This window comes from Triticum aestivum, chromosome 3B (genome assembly GCF_018294505.1).
Source record: "Triticum aestivum cultivar Chinese Spring chromosome 3B, IWGSC CS RefSeq v2.1, whole genome shotgun sequence".
NCBI lineage: Eukaryota > Viridiplantae > Streptophyta > Magnoliopsida > Poales > Poaceae > Triticum > Triticum aestivum.
Window position 1 is genome coordinate 69,863,672 of NC_057801.1, and position 12,933 is coordinate 69,876,604.

The 12,933-nt window shown below is 44.8% G+C and overlaps 1 protein-coding gene across 3 annotated transcripts; it reads right to left on the reverse strand.

Annotated features, from left to right (window-relative positions):
• Positions 1 to 1,640: 1,640 nt before the first annotated feature.
• On the reverse strand, positions 1,641 to 7,688 carry LOC123068632 (uncharacterized). Of its 3 annotated transcripts, XM_044491240.1 has the most exons (6): positions 7,569 to 7,688; positions 5,341 to 5,582; positions 4,876 to 4,973; positions 3,097 to 4,405; positions 2,947 to 2,988; positions 1,641 to 2,693 (listed from the first exon to the last, which is right to left on the reverse strand). In XM_044491240.1, the coding sequence occupies exons 2-6, from the start codon at positions 5,498 to 5,500 to the stop codon at positions 1,993 to 1,995; spliced, it is 2,310 nt and encodes a 769-aa protein (XP_044347175.1). In that variant the 5' UTR covers positions 5,501 to 5,582; positions 7,569 to 7,688; the 3' UTR covers positions 1,641 to 1,992. The 3 variants fall into 3 exon arrangements, with proteins under 3 accessions (XP_044347175.1, XP_044347176.1, XP_044347174.1); XM_044491241.1 differs by lacking the exon at positions 2,947 to 2,988; XM_044491239.1 differs by having other exon boundaries at positions 2,947 to 4,405.
• Positions 7,689 to 12,933: the final 5,245 nt, after the last annotated feature.

The window sequence follows — 12,933 nt, forward strand, 5'->3', positions numbered from 1 at the left end:
TAATAGGTGGGCTGGCGGCTAAACAGGCTGATGGGCCGGCCCGTTTAATAGTAATGTCGTGTCTCAGCCAGGGAGGGCAGCACTCGTGCGGTCCATGCAGTTAGCGTGCCTGGCCCATATAACCCGGGCCGGGGCCGGGCGGGCCAGGCGAGGCCATCTAGTCAAGTTTGGTTGGTGTAGCTTCCTCATGGAGCTTCCCATGTAAGCCCACATCTATTCCTCTTTCTTTACCTAAAAAAATTCCTCCTTGGCTCTTTATTTTTCTTACCCCTTCGACCACTAACATGCGGTCTCAGAGCATCTTTAATAGATGATGTATTTTACATCACTAAATTATGGTTCGAGTAAAATATACATCACCTAAAAGTGCATTTTTTACATCACCAAAAACCTCCAACTTTAATAGATGATGTAAAAGCGATAGTCTGGTCTACTCTTCCATGGCCGCGGCATTGCGTCGAGCAAGTTGGAGACAAGAGCGGCGGGCGTCAACGGCTCCTATACGGTCGGTGACAGGACGGGAGATGGTGTGGGAGAAGGCACGGCAGCAGCAGCTGCCAGTGATGATGCAGAAGCAGCAGTCGCGGGTCACATTCATCTTCTTCGAGACGAAGCCGCTGTCATCTTCATCGCCAACAGTTCCATTCCGCTAGCAACAGCGGAACGAGGGGCTGCAAATCCGCCGCGCCGATTTGGGGGAGGCATGGCGGAAACGGCGATGATAAGCGTGGAGGCGGCCACCGCGAGGAGCGGCATTGGCGGCTGCGGGGTCAGAGGAGGCGTCCATGGGGACGGGTAGCGTCATGGGGTGGTCAGGCGGCTGGGGCTGCGTGCGACCCGTCGAGTTTAACTTGAGAAGCACAAATGATGCAAATTTTTGCATCACTTGGCCCTATTTTACATCACGGGCAATCCTTAAGTAAAAAATATACATCTACATCATCTGTTAGAGCTATCTTTCTGTCACTTGATGATGTAAAAGTCTGTTATTTTTACATCTACATCATCTATTTTTTTTTTTTTTTGAAATTTACGTCATCTATTGAAGATGCTCTGAGATCAGAGCTCGACCACGCCCGGCCATGGCAACCTGGAGGCCGGCTCTAAGGCAGGGGCCGGGGGGAGCGAGTTTTAGTCTTTTAAACGAATGGATGTACAGAGATGAAGATTAGTGTTATCTTGGTTAATTAAAATGGAATAATATATCTTGAATACTTCCATTAAGCTTGCAGCTACACATTCTTACGGTGACAGACAAAGTTAACGGGTGTATATTTGTACACCCCTGTCTTGTGTTGCTTCGCCCCCTTGCTCCCCAATACTCCCTCTGTCCCGTAATATAAGAACGTTTTTGCTCTTATATTTTGGGACAGAGGGAGTAGATGGTTTGGACTGGACATCATGGTCCTGGTGACAGACACTTCAGTAGGTTCAAGCCTTCTATGAGCCTCTCTCGGTGACCACTGTCATCAGTGAGTTCTTGCTACCCCAAAAGGAGAAGCAGTAATAAAGGTCTAGAAAGAAGTAAAGAACAAGCACCCAATCAATAAAGAAAAAGAACCCAATCAACCCAGAAGAATTATCTCTTGCATTCTCCTCATGTAAATTTGAGCAAGACCAGAAAGGCATGAACCGACAAATGGTTGTTCCAAGATTTTTCTTACCTGAAGTAAGATACATCAAAACAGACACTAGTACAAAACAGGTGCTTCCCATGTCCACCCAATTCTCAGCAGCTAGTCTAGATGACTCACTAAGATGACCTAACAACATTCTCCTGACTCATGTTCCTATGTATTCTCCTCTCCTCTCCCAGGAGGAAAGAACCAAAAATGGTTTCTGATATCTACATGATAATGTAATGTAATGTAACATCCCCTCACACTTCCATGGTGTATATGTATCATCATCAAGCATCTAAATTAATTAACTAACCAATAAAAAAGGGGGCAGGCAGAATAAATGAATGGCTGGCTAACTATCTATGCAGACTCAAAACTTCGCGAGCTGGAGCGCGAGCTCGGTGACGAGCCTGTCGAGCACGGAGTTCGCCACCAGGCCCGCCACCTGGTCGGCCTCTCGCCGGAAGTTGCTCCAGCGGTCCGCCCTGGCCAGGTCGCTCGACAGCACGGCGTCGACGTCGACCTCCACGCCGGACTGCGGCCGCTCGTCGAGCCGGCGGCCCACCCTGGACCGCAGCTCCCTGAGGGCGCGCTCGCCGACGGGCTTGGGCCGCTGGAAGGCGGAGAAGCGGGGCTGCCTGGACTCGCCGGCGGCGTAGTCCTTGTACACGTCGAGAAGAGCCTCGTTCGTCAGGTCGAACAGGAGCAGCTCGTCGGCCGACATGTCGGTGAAGTCGATGGCCGCGGCGGCGGCATCGTAGTGCTGGCAGTCGTCCTCCTGGAGCGCGGCGCGGTTCTGCGAGCACCAAGCTTCGAACAGCGCCTCGTCGCGGAAGCTCGACTTGTTGAATATGTCCTTCACGTAGGCCAGCTCGGCCTCGTTCTTTGGGTCTGCTGCCGCTTCTTGGAGGGCGTTCAGGTCGCTGAGGTTGTTCTCCTGAAGTATGTTCTCCAGAGTCAATGAGCTAGTTGGTGGTTTGACAGAAGTGCTAGAATCGAGATCATCATCACTGCCAACTGAATGATCGTGCACTTCATTTGAATGGGCAGTTTTTTCCACCAGCGATGAATCTGTGAAACAGACGAACAGGAAAAGGAGATTAAAATAAGAAGTTGGGCAAATTCAAAGCAAATTCAAGAATTTGTTAATTTCGTTGGTAATTTGGTAGCAAGTTTGCTGTATTTTAATATTTTATAAGATAATAAGTTTTGCTATTTTGCTTGTTTAGAATGCCATTCTGAGATGCTAATCCAGGTCAAGATTATTTTGAAATTATCGAAAGCTAATGCAGGTTTTTGCATATGTACTAGATGAAAATCTCACCATCCAGCATGATATGGTTCTCTGAACTAGCAGCAGGATGGTCTGAGAAGGCCACATCCAGAACAGAGGTTGGACTTTCAGTTTCTTGTTCACAGCATAAATTTAACTCATCTTCAGTATCTCTATTGGGGTCAGGGGCACAGCTAGTACCTTTCACTGATTTCAAAGCATCAAATGAATGAATCTGATTGTCTTCAGAGATTGTTGCCAGTTCTTCCGCAATGTCCATGTCTTCTGAAGGTTGGGTGATGCATGACTGAATTTGATCATCAGAAGGTGGCACTTGCTGTTCTGCAATGTCGACGTCTTCTGATTGCAGAAGACTAAGAAGAGTGCATGGATCAGCTCCAGTTGATGAGTGAATAAGATCATCATCATCATCATCATTGCAGGTTGTTGCATGTTCTTCTGGGATGTCAACTTCAGATGCTGAAGGGTCGGTACACAGCTTGGCTTGGGTCGATGAGAGAACCTCCAGATCATCATCATAAGTTGCAGCTTCTTCTGAAACATCAACCATCTCTGAAGAAGCTAAAGGAGCTTGTTCTTCTGAAACTTCAACCACCTCTGAAGCTAAAGGAGCAATACATAAATTGTCTTTAGTCGATGATTCCATGACATCACACTCGCTCAACAACTCTTCAAGTGACACAGGATTCTCAGAGCCACCAGCAACCTCACTACAAGAAGCCTCATCCACAGCAAGTTTCACATCTCCAGCAACTTCCTCTGAAACTTCTGATGCCAATGTGTCTTCTGGAATCACAAGAAATTCAGCAAGTCTAACCACACTTTTTGATCTGAGCTGAGAATTGGAAATTCTCTGCAGTGCAGTTGCTGCAACAGGGCCATCCAAAGAGTGGTCCCTAGTGGACTTCGAGCTTGTCAGCACCCTTTTGGATTCACTGCTTGAAATGGAATCCAGCAAGTGAGAGTAGCTCTCCAGTGATTCAGATAGGGAACGCGAACGCCGAAAACCGCTGTTCCCATGTCTCTTTGCAGCAGTGCCAATGTAAGGTTTCAGACCATCCCTGTCATATGTGGCAGAGGCTGATCGAGGAAGTTCTTGTCTAATGTTATCTCCAGAAAGCCTCTGCCCATAGGGGACCTTATGAAGAACCCCATCCATGGAGATGCTACGGTGGCTCTTCCGTTTCACATGGTCAGTACCAGAACCATCCTGGTTGCTTAACGTATCCTGTTGCAAGTTTGTACTGGTGTCATTTGGTGGTGACAGTTTAGCGCCGTGTGAAGAACCGTCACCATTGGCAGCTGACTGACCATTAAGAACATAGTCATTGTTTTCCAAGTAATGTATGGAAAGGGTGCGCAGCAGCTTTGGTCCGACAGGAAGCATCTTCTCTTTCTGATCTTCCTTTCCATGCAATTTTCTTGAAAACAATGACTTCAGACCAGACTTACCAGAACTCCTTTTTGAACCCTTTTGTTTATTTTTAACCTGAAATACCAGAAAATTGATGGAATATGATCAGTTCACATCTCCAAATCCAGAGGAAAACTAGTTGTCTGTGTGCAAGTACTTTGGAGGACAGAAGTACTTGTAAAAACTGCTTATATGCAATGCAGTAGCAGCACGCAGATCATCATATAATTATGCTTACAAAATAATCCATGCCCTTGCCTAAACAAGTTTCAGATGTATTACTACAACGAGTAGAGGCGATTCGAGTTTATATACACACTAGATGCTGACACAAATATACAATAATTTATGTACTGATATACATAAAGAGAAGGACCAGTGATGCATATGATTTTAGTTCTTTTCTCTTGAACTGTAAACAGAGGACGAAAATGGACTACTGGATACAAATGGAAAAATTAACAGAGCAAAGGATATCAGTACTAGTATTCAAGTATCAAGAGAACTTCGGAAGTTGATAATCAAGGTGGGCAATTGGTATATACTTTTGTGTTTTTGTACTCATCTATGACAACTCTCTGCTCATCCGTGACACCGCTGTCTTCGTCTTTGAATGGAACATAGCAACCTCGAAGCTTACTTCCTGCAGTCAATTTCACGGTCAATAAAAATTACAACATATTGTGTAGGCTCATAAGCTGTCATACTTGTAGATATTTCAGGTCAAGGTGTAGGGTTCTAATTCTTCAGTACACTAAGTGCTAAACAGTAACTTCCCAACGTGCGAATTTATATTTTATCATTGTTTATACAAGCTTCCCTGCTTATGAGTTTATATTTTATCATTACTTATAAAAGGTCAAATGGGAAAATCAAAGTATTTGAATACATGAATGACAACCACAACTGTACTCCTATTGTTTTTTCAGTGAATCAAATCAATTTACTCAAGGACACTCGGTTACGGTTAAAGAACAACCCCAACTTACCACCAGCGCTTTTTTCCTTACCATGTTTCTTGTCAGAGATCATCTTCCTCGTGGACCGTAGGCGCCGGCGAAGGCCAAACAACTCAAGAAAGCTCCACCGGCCCCCCATTTCCTTTCTTCCATAGAACCCAGAGTCCTGAGGGTGCAACAGCTGGGCCATTTGTCCTGGGCCCGACAGCATAGAAGAAGGATGATTCCTTATGAGCAGAGCACCACCCGTGCTGATTATGGAACAACGCCTCGACTCCGGTTAGGTCTGTGACCTGTCATGAACATAATGGACAGTGATTAACAACCTATCAAAGCACATACCTAATGACTTTTCCAACTCCAAACAGATCATTGCCTCAAGACCATAATGGAAAAGAGTATGGCCGAACAGATTTAGTACAGATAAAGATGGTGCCTGGCCAAGTATCCACAAAGATCGGCAGGGCAAATGAAGGTCTTAATCATGAGGAAAGGCATAAAGTAACACAGTACCGACGAACAAGCGAATAAGAAGTAACTTAAGAGGGTCGTTTGCGCCTTTTTTAGATTAAAAAGGGGGGTCAATGATGGTGATGTAAACACCCATCTTTCCGAAAACATGCACACAGACACCCACCAAACTGCAACCGAACCATTTCCGAAGACACGCCAATTAAACAACGCCTATCTGTATCCTTGTTAGTTAGTGTCTGAACCACTAATCAATCATTAGACGACCGCGAAATAAAACTATAGTAGTTAGGAAGAGCCACTTTAGTGAAGAAAGCACATGCACAGCCAACCAACAGGGCAAATCAAGAAGGCAGAGAAAGCTTCCAAGGAAGAACCGGAGAACTGTCGCGCAAAATCTGGTCACATGTTAAGCAAGTGATTCTTCAGAACTCTTTTCAGTAACTTGACACAAAAAGAGAGTGACCCCAGGAGGATTAAGAAAAACCATAGGGAAGCACATCCATTTCTCATGACTCAAAAAACAAATCATGTGTATGAAAAATTACTAAACAATGCCCTTGGTTAGGCAAAAAGAAGTACTAATTAATTGGGACTCTGAAATCAACAACGTAGGGAGGGCGGAATCCGGTTTGCTACTCAATATCATCACTAGGCTGATTCACTTGAGACGAGATCTCCAACTTACAAATCTAAACAACAGAAACTGTGGAGGCAGTGTGACAGATACTGTCCTCGACTCCTTGGACGAAAAACTCTGTACTCCAACCAAAAGGGCTACTCTCATTACTCAATCAACAGAGTCAAAAATAAGTAGTTACTAGTACTTAGTACTTGTACCATCAATCAGATCATGGGCTGCTGCAAAATCAATCCACTCCGTTCAGCAACCCATCCATTCAATTGCTGGAGGAAAAACCCGTCCATCCATCCATCCATTACAAACAATAGCACCAACAGCAACCATCAACAAAGTCAAAAATAAACAATTAGTACTTCTACCATGAATCAGATCATGGACTGCTGCATGCAAAACCAATCCACTCCATCCCACAACCCATCCATTAAATTTCTGGAGAAAAATTCATCCATCAGAATCAGATTCAGCAACCCATCTACTCTGGAATGGAGTCGACATAGTGCAGTGACTCAGTCCATGCGTAACTTGACGCATGATGGTTGATGAAAAACATATCACGAATTCACGACGAACAGCTCGAGGTTTCCCACTTGGTAACTCCCGATCCATATGACGTCAAAATGAAAAAACGCCAGAAACAACCATGGAAAGGAAAACAGAGAGGCCAGGCAGAGAGTATCTGCCAAGTGCCAACACATTCAGGATCAGCGACCGGAAGGGCTGTGGGCCTGTGGTGCAGACAGAGTGGAGACAAATCAACAACAGGCAGCAAAATCTCAATCACAAACAAACACGAGCGTCGGCCGGTGAACACAGCAGTGGTCTCGGAGCGATCCAGACAGAGGAATAACGAACACGCGAAAAGGCAACCGAAATACCGAGGGAACAGACATCCTGTCCTGGCGAACGGACGAGCGAGCGAGCGAGCGAGGAGAAACGCACGCACGCACGCAGCGCGCAGGCGCCTTTCGGCGAACAGGTGAGCCGCACGGGAACGCGGCAGCGGCGGCGCCGGCCGGGCCGGCCGCGAACCATGGCGCCGATCGAGAGAGGACGCAACGCACGCAACGCAGGGTACGTACGGGCTCGTAAAACCCAACCCGAACCAAACGAAACAGAGAGAAATTCGTGGAGGCGTGCTCGGTGCGGGCGGGAACCGGCGACGAACCTCGGTGGACGGGCGCGGGCGACGCGCGCCGGTGACGACGAGGCGGAGAGGGAGGCGAGGGTGGCGCTCCTCCGGGAGGAGGAGGGAGGGAGGGAGAGTTGGTGGGTGGAGCCGTGGAGGGAGGGAGGAAGGGGGAGGACGGAAGGAACGGATCCGGGAGGGGGAGGGTGGAAAAAGCTGCGGGGGGTTTGGGGTTAAATCCCTCCCTCCGCCCCGGTCCTCGCCTCGCCTCCAGTGCTGACCTCACCTGCTGTTGAACGCTTCTCCCACCCTCCCCTCCCTTGGACCGCCACCGAACAGTGATGGGATCACTCCACTTCGGTAGTTCGGTTTAGACTGTTTTGTTAGTTGCTATTGTTGTTTGTCCATGTTGATGTGCTCGGTGCAAGTTATGCCATCCTTTTATTTTCGAGCATATATATAGAATGTTTACGCTGAAAATCGGGTAGGAAAAGCTTGTGATAATGGAGTTGGGCCGACGCGGAGTACACGGTGGCTCGGGAGGAGTCGACAGCAGCGCGGGGGAAGGTGCGGATTTGTCGGGATGAAGTTACCGACGCTGGGGGTGGGGAGGGTGGGCCACGCGGTGGCGGGGAGGGCGGAGTTTCTTTTCGCGGGAAGAGGGGAGAGTGGGGGGAGGAGCTCACGGAAGGGGGGGGCGTAAGTGGAGTGGGGGAGTGAGGCGGTCGGACCGCAACGGCTTTTCAAAATCCGGTTGCCGGGAAGTATGGGGTTATACTTCCGCGCGGGTAGAGTTGGGGTAGGAGGGGAGGGAGCTCGCGGAGGAAATAGGCGCTAGCGTGAGTTGAGCGAGGGAGTGAGGCGTTCGGACCGCAATGGCTTTTCAAAATTTGGTTGTCGGGAAGTAGGGTTTTATACATCAGACATGTACACATACGAAGTTGTGATCGAGTTATAATTACCACAGAATATCGATGAATGTGCGCTTCTTTCTTCTTTGTGAGCGGAGTGGAGGGAGTGAGAATTTACTGTTAGACAATAGTGAGTGCACGCATACACGTGTTAAGTTGTGTCTGAGCTAAAACTTCCTATAAATCGGTGAAATACCGTCCCCTCCCCCTCCCCCCACACACAAACTCCACGGTTCCCCCTCCCTTCCCCGCGAGGCGATAAGAGAGATCCATTGCCCCCCATCGTCAATCATCGACATCGAGCCTAAAGGTTCCTCCCTCCTTCGCTCAGCTTCCCGACGGGTGGGGAACCCAGTGCCTTGATGTTGCCCCATAGATAGATTAGGGTTATGATTTCGCAACAGTGGAGCTGACTTTGCGAATAAGATTTCCTTAGCCTCCCCATCTCGGTTTGTCGACAATGTCGTCTGCAGTGGTGTAGATTCCAATTGGCCCTTCTGGTCGGTGAGGCTAGGCTTTGCAAGATTTGTGATGAGGCGACTGCAACTCCCCTTTGTAGTTTGGTCCTTCAATCTCGTCCTTCATCATGCCACTTCAACCTCTGGTGCCACACGTGGGGCTTGTGAGAATTTTTAGAATTTTGTCTCTTGGATACGCGACTCTTCTGATGGTTATGTCTTCTTTTTCACGGCACTGGTCAGGTAGGATTGTGGCCTTGGTTCTTTCTGTCCTCGATCAGCAACGATATGATGGCACCAGAAGCCATCGGCGCACTCAAGGAAGATGGTCAGCCTTCTAGGAACCTCGTTGTAGTTTCTTAATTTTTTAGAGATGTTCGTACTATTGGTTTGGTTCACATATCTCAAGGTATTTTTTTTAAATCGAATAGAGTTATGGTATGGAGGTGTGTTTCTTTGTTTCTTTTGTGATCTTTAGTTTAACGGGCGGAACTGTATATCCTTCTTAAAAAGCTCAAATAGAAAAAGGGGTGTTAAATTGCAAGACTCACATAGCAACTTATTTGGATACAAATAAATTTGAGCAAAACAATAATGTTTTTACCAAGTTTCTTTCAAAAGAAAGAAACATGTTTAATTGCATGTTAATCCTTTGGTTGGACACTAATAATTTTGTGTCAAACTATGTTTTCTTTAGCTAAACATATCTTTAGCTCGTTTATTGGATGGTGCTGCGTAAATGCTAAACATATCTTTAGCCCATTTATTGGACGCCAATTAATTTTCTCAAATCCCGCATATATTCTTTAGTACTGAGTAAAAAACAAACATATCTTTAGCTCATTTACTGGATCCGAATTAACTTGCTCAAATCCCGGATATATTCTTGGCACCGAGTAAATACCAAATATATCTTTAGCTCATTTATTGGACACCAATTAAATTTCCTAAAATATTGAATATATTCTTTGGTATAATGAGTGAAAATGAAACATATCTTTAGCTCATTTATTGGACCCCAATTAAACTTGCTAAAATATTGAATTTATTCTTTGGTACTTCATGATGAGTAAAAATGAAACATATCTTAGCTTATTTATTGGATCCCAATTAAATTGCTCAAATCCTGAATAGTATATTCTCTTTGATACCGAGTAAATGCTAAACATATCTTTAGCTCATTTATTGGACCCCAATTAACTTGCTCAAATCCTGGATATTTATTCTTTGATACCGAGTAAAAACCAAACATAGCCCTTTCACTCAATATTTTTCGAGGCTGCCAATTCACTGTTGAGAATTAACACACACATCGTCGAATCTTCCAAAAAAAAAAAAGAACCAAAGGTGACGGGACAAGAGATGAGGTGGCCGTCCTTATCATGCATTGGGGCAGCGGATTAATTAAGGGCACACCACCACATTTAACACCAAATCATCAAAGCAAAGTATGGGTGAGCGTAGTACAATATGTGAGCCGCGTTTTCGTCCAGCTCTCTTCTTTAAACCGTTTGCTTTTCTTTTTCTTCCCAAAGCCTACTATTCCTAGTTTCCCACTCCTTTTTGTCACCGTGTGTACTTGTTTGTACCGGGGTGGTGGGTCATATGAAAATCAAAGTTGGTGTGAATTTGATTTGACCCCTCCGTCCCTCGGACGAAGACCGGCGATATTTTCTTTTTCACTGGGCATATATTAAATTTGTGTTGTATCCGATCGCGATGTGCAAAGATCTCCTCGAGTAAGAACAATATGCTCTCCCCCCCCCCCTCCAAAAAAATATATTTAGGGTCTGAACACTGTAATTTTCATACATCAGCTTTGGTACTCAATTAATATGCAAAAATAATAAGGTTGGTATTCAATTAATTATACAAGATATATAACTTTGGTAGTACTCAGTTAATCATGCAGAAATTAATTGCACAAAATATAGAAACTTCGGTACTCCATTAATGCAACAAAGATATAAAAAGTCTGGTACCCAATTAATTGTGCAAAAACAAGAACTTTTGATACTCAATTATTAATTGTACAAGATATAAGATTTATATGGACGGGTTAATTGTACAAGATTTGTTTATTCAAATGGTTGAGTGTAGTGCATGCAGCATATACGATCCGATAAAACATGGCATGTATTTTGAGACCACTATCGTATCAAAATCATATATGATTTTTTCTGAATCGTTTAATCTTTTTGAGAAGCAGATACGAGATTAGGGAGGAACACAGGGATCCAAAACTAATGGAGGCAAGTGAAAACTGATAATAGCTTAGGGGGTTTCATGCAGTTTTGCAAGCCAGATAAGTAAACATTAATGTTTAGGCACTGCTGAGTAAAAGTTCATTTACCACCTGCCATTTTCATACTTGGAACTACCTAAATTGACCATATAGTACCTCTTGTTGGTTCCCTTTTAATTTATTTCCCAGTGGCATATAGTACCTCTTGACCAAGAACAAGTCAATATACACAAGATTTTTTTTTTTTTTGCTTTTGCTTCCCATTTTCACTTCTGTTTTTTGATGAGTGAATGCGGTGGACCAATTTGATACGCTAGTGGTCTCAAAAAACATGCCAAGTTTGATCGGATCGTAGCTGCTGCGTGCACTACACTCAACCATTTGAATAAGAAAATATTGTACAATTAATCCGTCCATTTATATCTTGTATATCCTGTACAACTACAATTGAGTATCAAAAGTTCTTGTTTTTGCACAATTAATTGGTACCAAACTTTTTATTATTGCATTAATTAAGTACCAAAGTTTTTATATTTTGTGCAATTAATTTAGTACCAAACTTATTATTCTTGCACGATTAGTTGAGTACGTACCAAAGTTATATCGTGTACAATTAATTGAGTACCATCTTATTATTTTGCAAATTAATCGAGTACCGAGGTTGAGCTATGAAACATATTATTCTAACTCGACAAGATCTTTGCACATGTAATCAGTAGGATAGAAGCCGAAGGGCAAACGTGGAGGCAGGCCGGCCTCATCAAAGGGGACGTAGCCTCCTTCCTAGGAGCGTTGTCGGCGTGGGCTACGACGAGAAGTTAGACTAGCAAGTGTCTCGGTAGAGTTGGGTACGTGCAATATGTAACACCAACATGGAGGGGCTCTTCCCCCCTTTTTTCTCCCTTTAACATATAGTACGTATACTCGTGCGTATTCAAGAAAGTTGTCAGATACAACACAAACAAATTAATATATGCCTTGAGAGAAAGAAAATATCGTCGGCCTTAGTTCGAGGGGCGGAGGGGTAAATCAGATTAAAATTTAATTTTCATATGACTCACCTTCGCGGTGAAAACAAGTACACATGGTGACAAAAAGGAGTAGGACACTAGGAATAATACGCTGTCAGAAGAAAAATAAAGCAAATGGTGTAAAGAAGAGCTGGAAGAAAACACGGCTCACATACTATTGTACTACTCGCACCCATACTTTGCTTTGATGATTTGATATTAAATGTGGTAGTGTGCCCTTAATTAATTTGCTGCCTAAATGCATGATAAAGATGACTATCTCTTCTTTTTTAAATCTATTCATTCTCAATCATGCTAGTACATAGAACAACAGAGGTAATAAAAATTACAACCAGGTCCCTAGACCACCTAGCGACTACAAGCACTGGAGCGAGCGGAAGGCGTGCCGCCATCATCGCCCCTCCCTCGCCGGAGCCGGGCAAACCTTCTTGTAATAGACATGCGGGAACTTGTCGTGCTAAGCCCACATAGCTCTAGCGCACCAGAGCAGCAACTATCACTGATGAGGAAAGGCGTAAATTGGAAGGATCAAACCTATAAACACTCAAACGAAGACGAACAAAGGCCGGATCCACATAGATCCATTGAGACCAGCATCGACCAAATCCCATGAGATCCGATGGAGACACACCTCCACACGCCCTCCAATGAAGCTAGAGGCACCATCAGGACAGGGATAGAACATGGGTGACATTATTCCTATTGAGGTACATCGCCGCAGCCACACAACCCCAGCCAAGACGTTGAAATTAACAAGAA

Coding starts and splice junctions, on each gene's coding strand:
- LOC123068632 (XM_044491239.1), bottom strand. CDS start 5,500: ATGCTGTCGGGCCCAGGACAAATGGCCCAGCTGTTGCACCCTCAGGAC. Junction 4,974..5,340: donor GATCTCTGACAAGAAACATG/GTAAGGAAAAAA, acceptor AATTGACTGCAG/GAAGTAAGCTTCGAGGTTGC. Junction 2,694..2,946: donor GAACCATATCATGCTGGATG/GTGAGATTTTCA, acceptor TCTGTTTCACAG/ATTCATCGCTGGTGGAAAAA.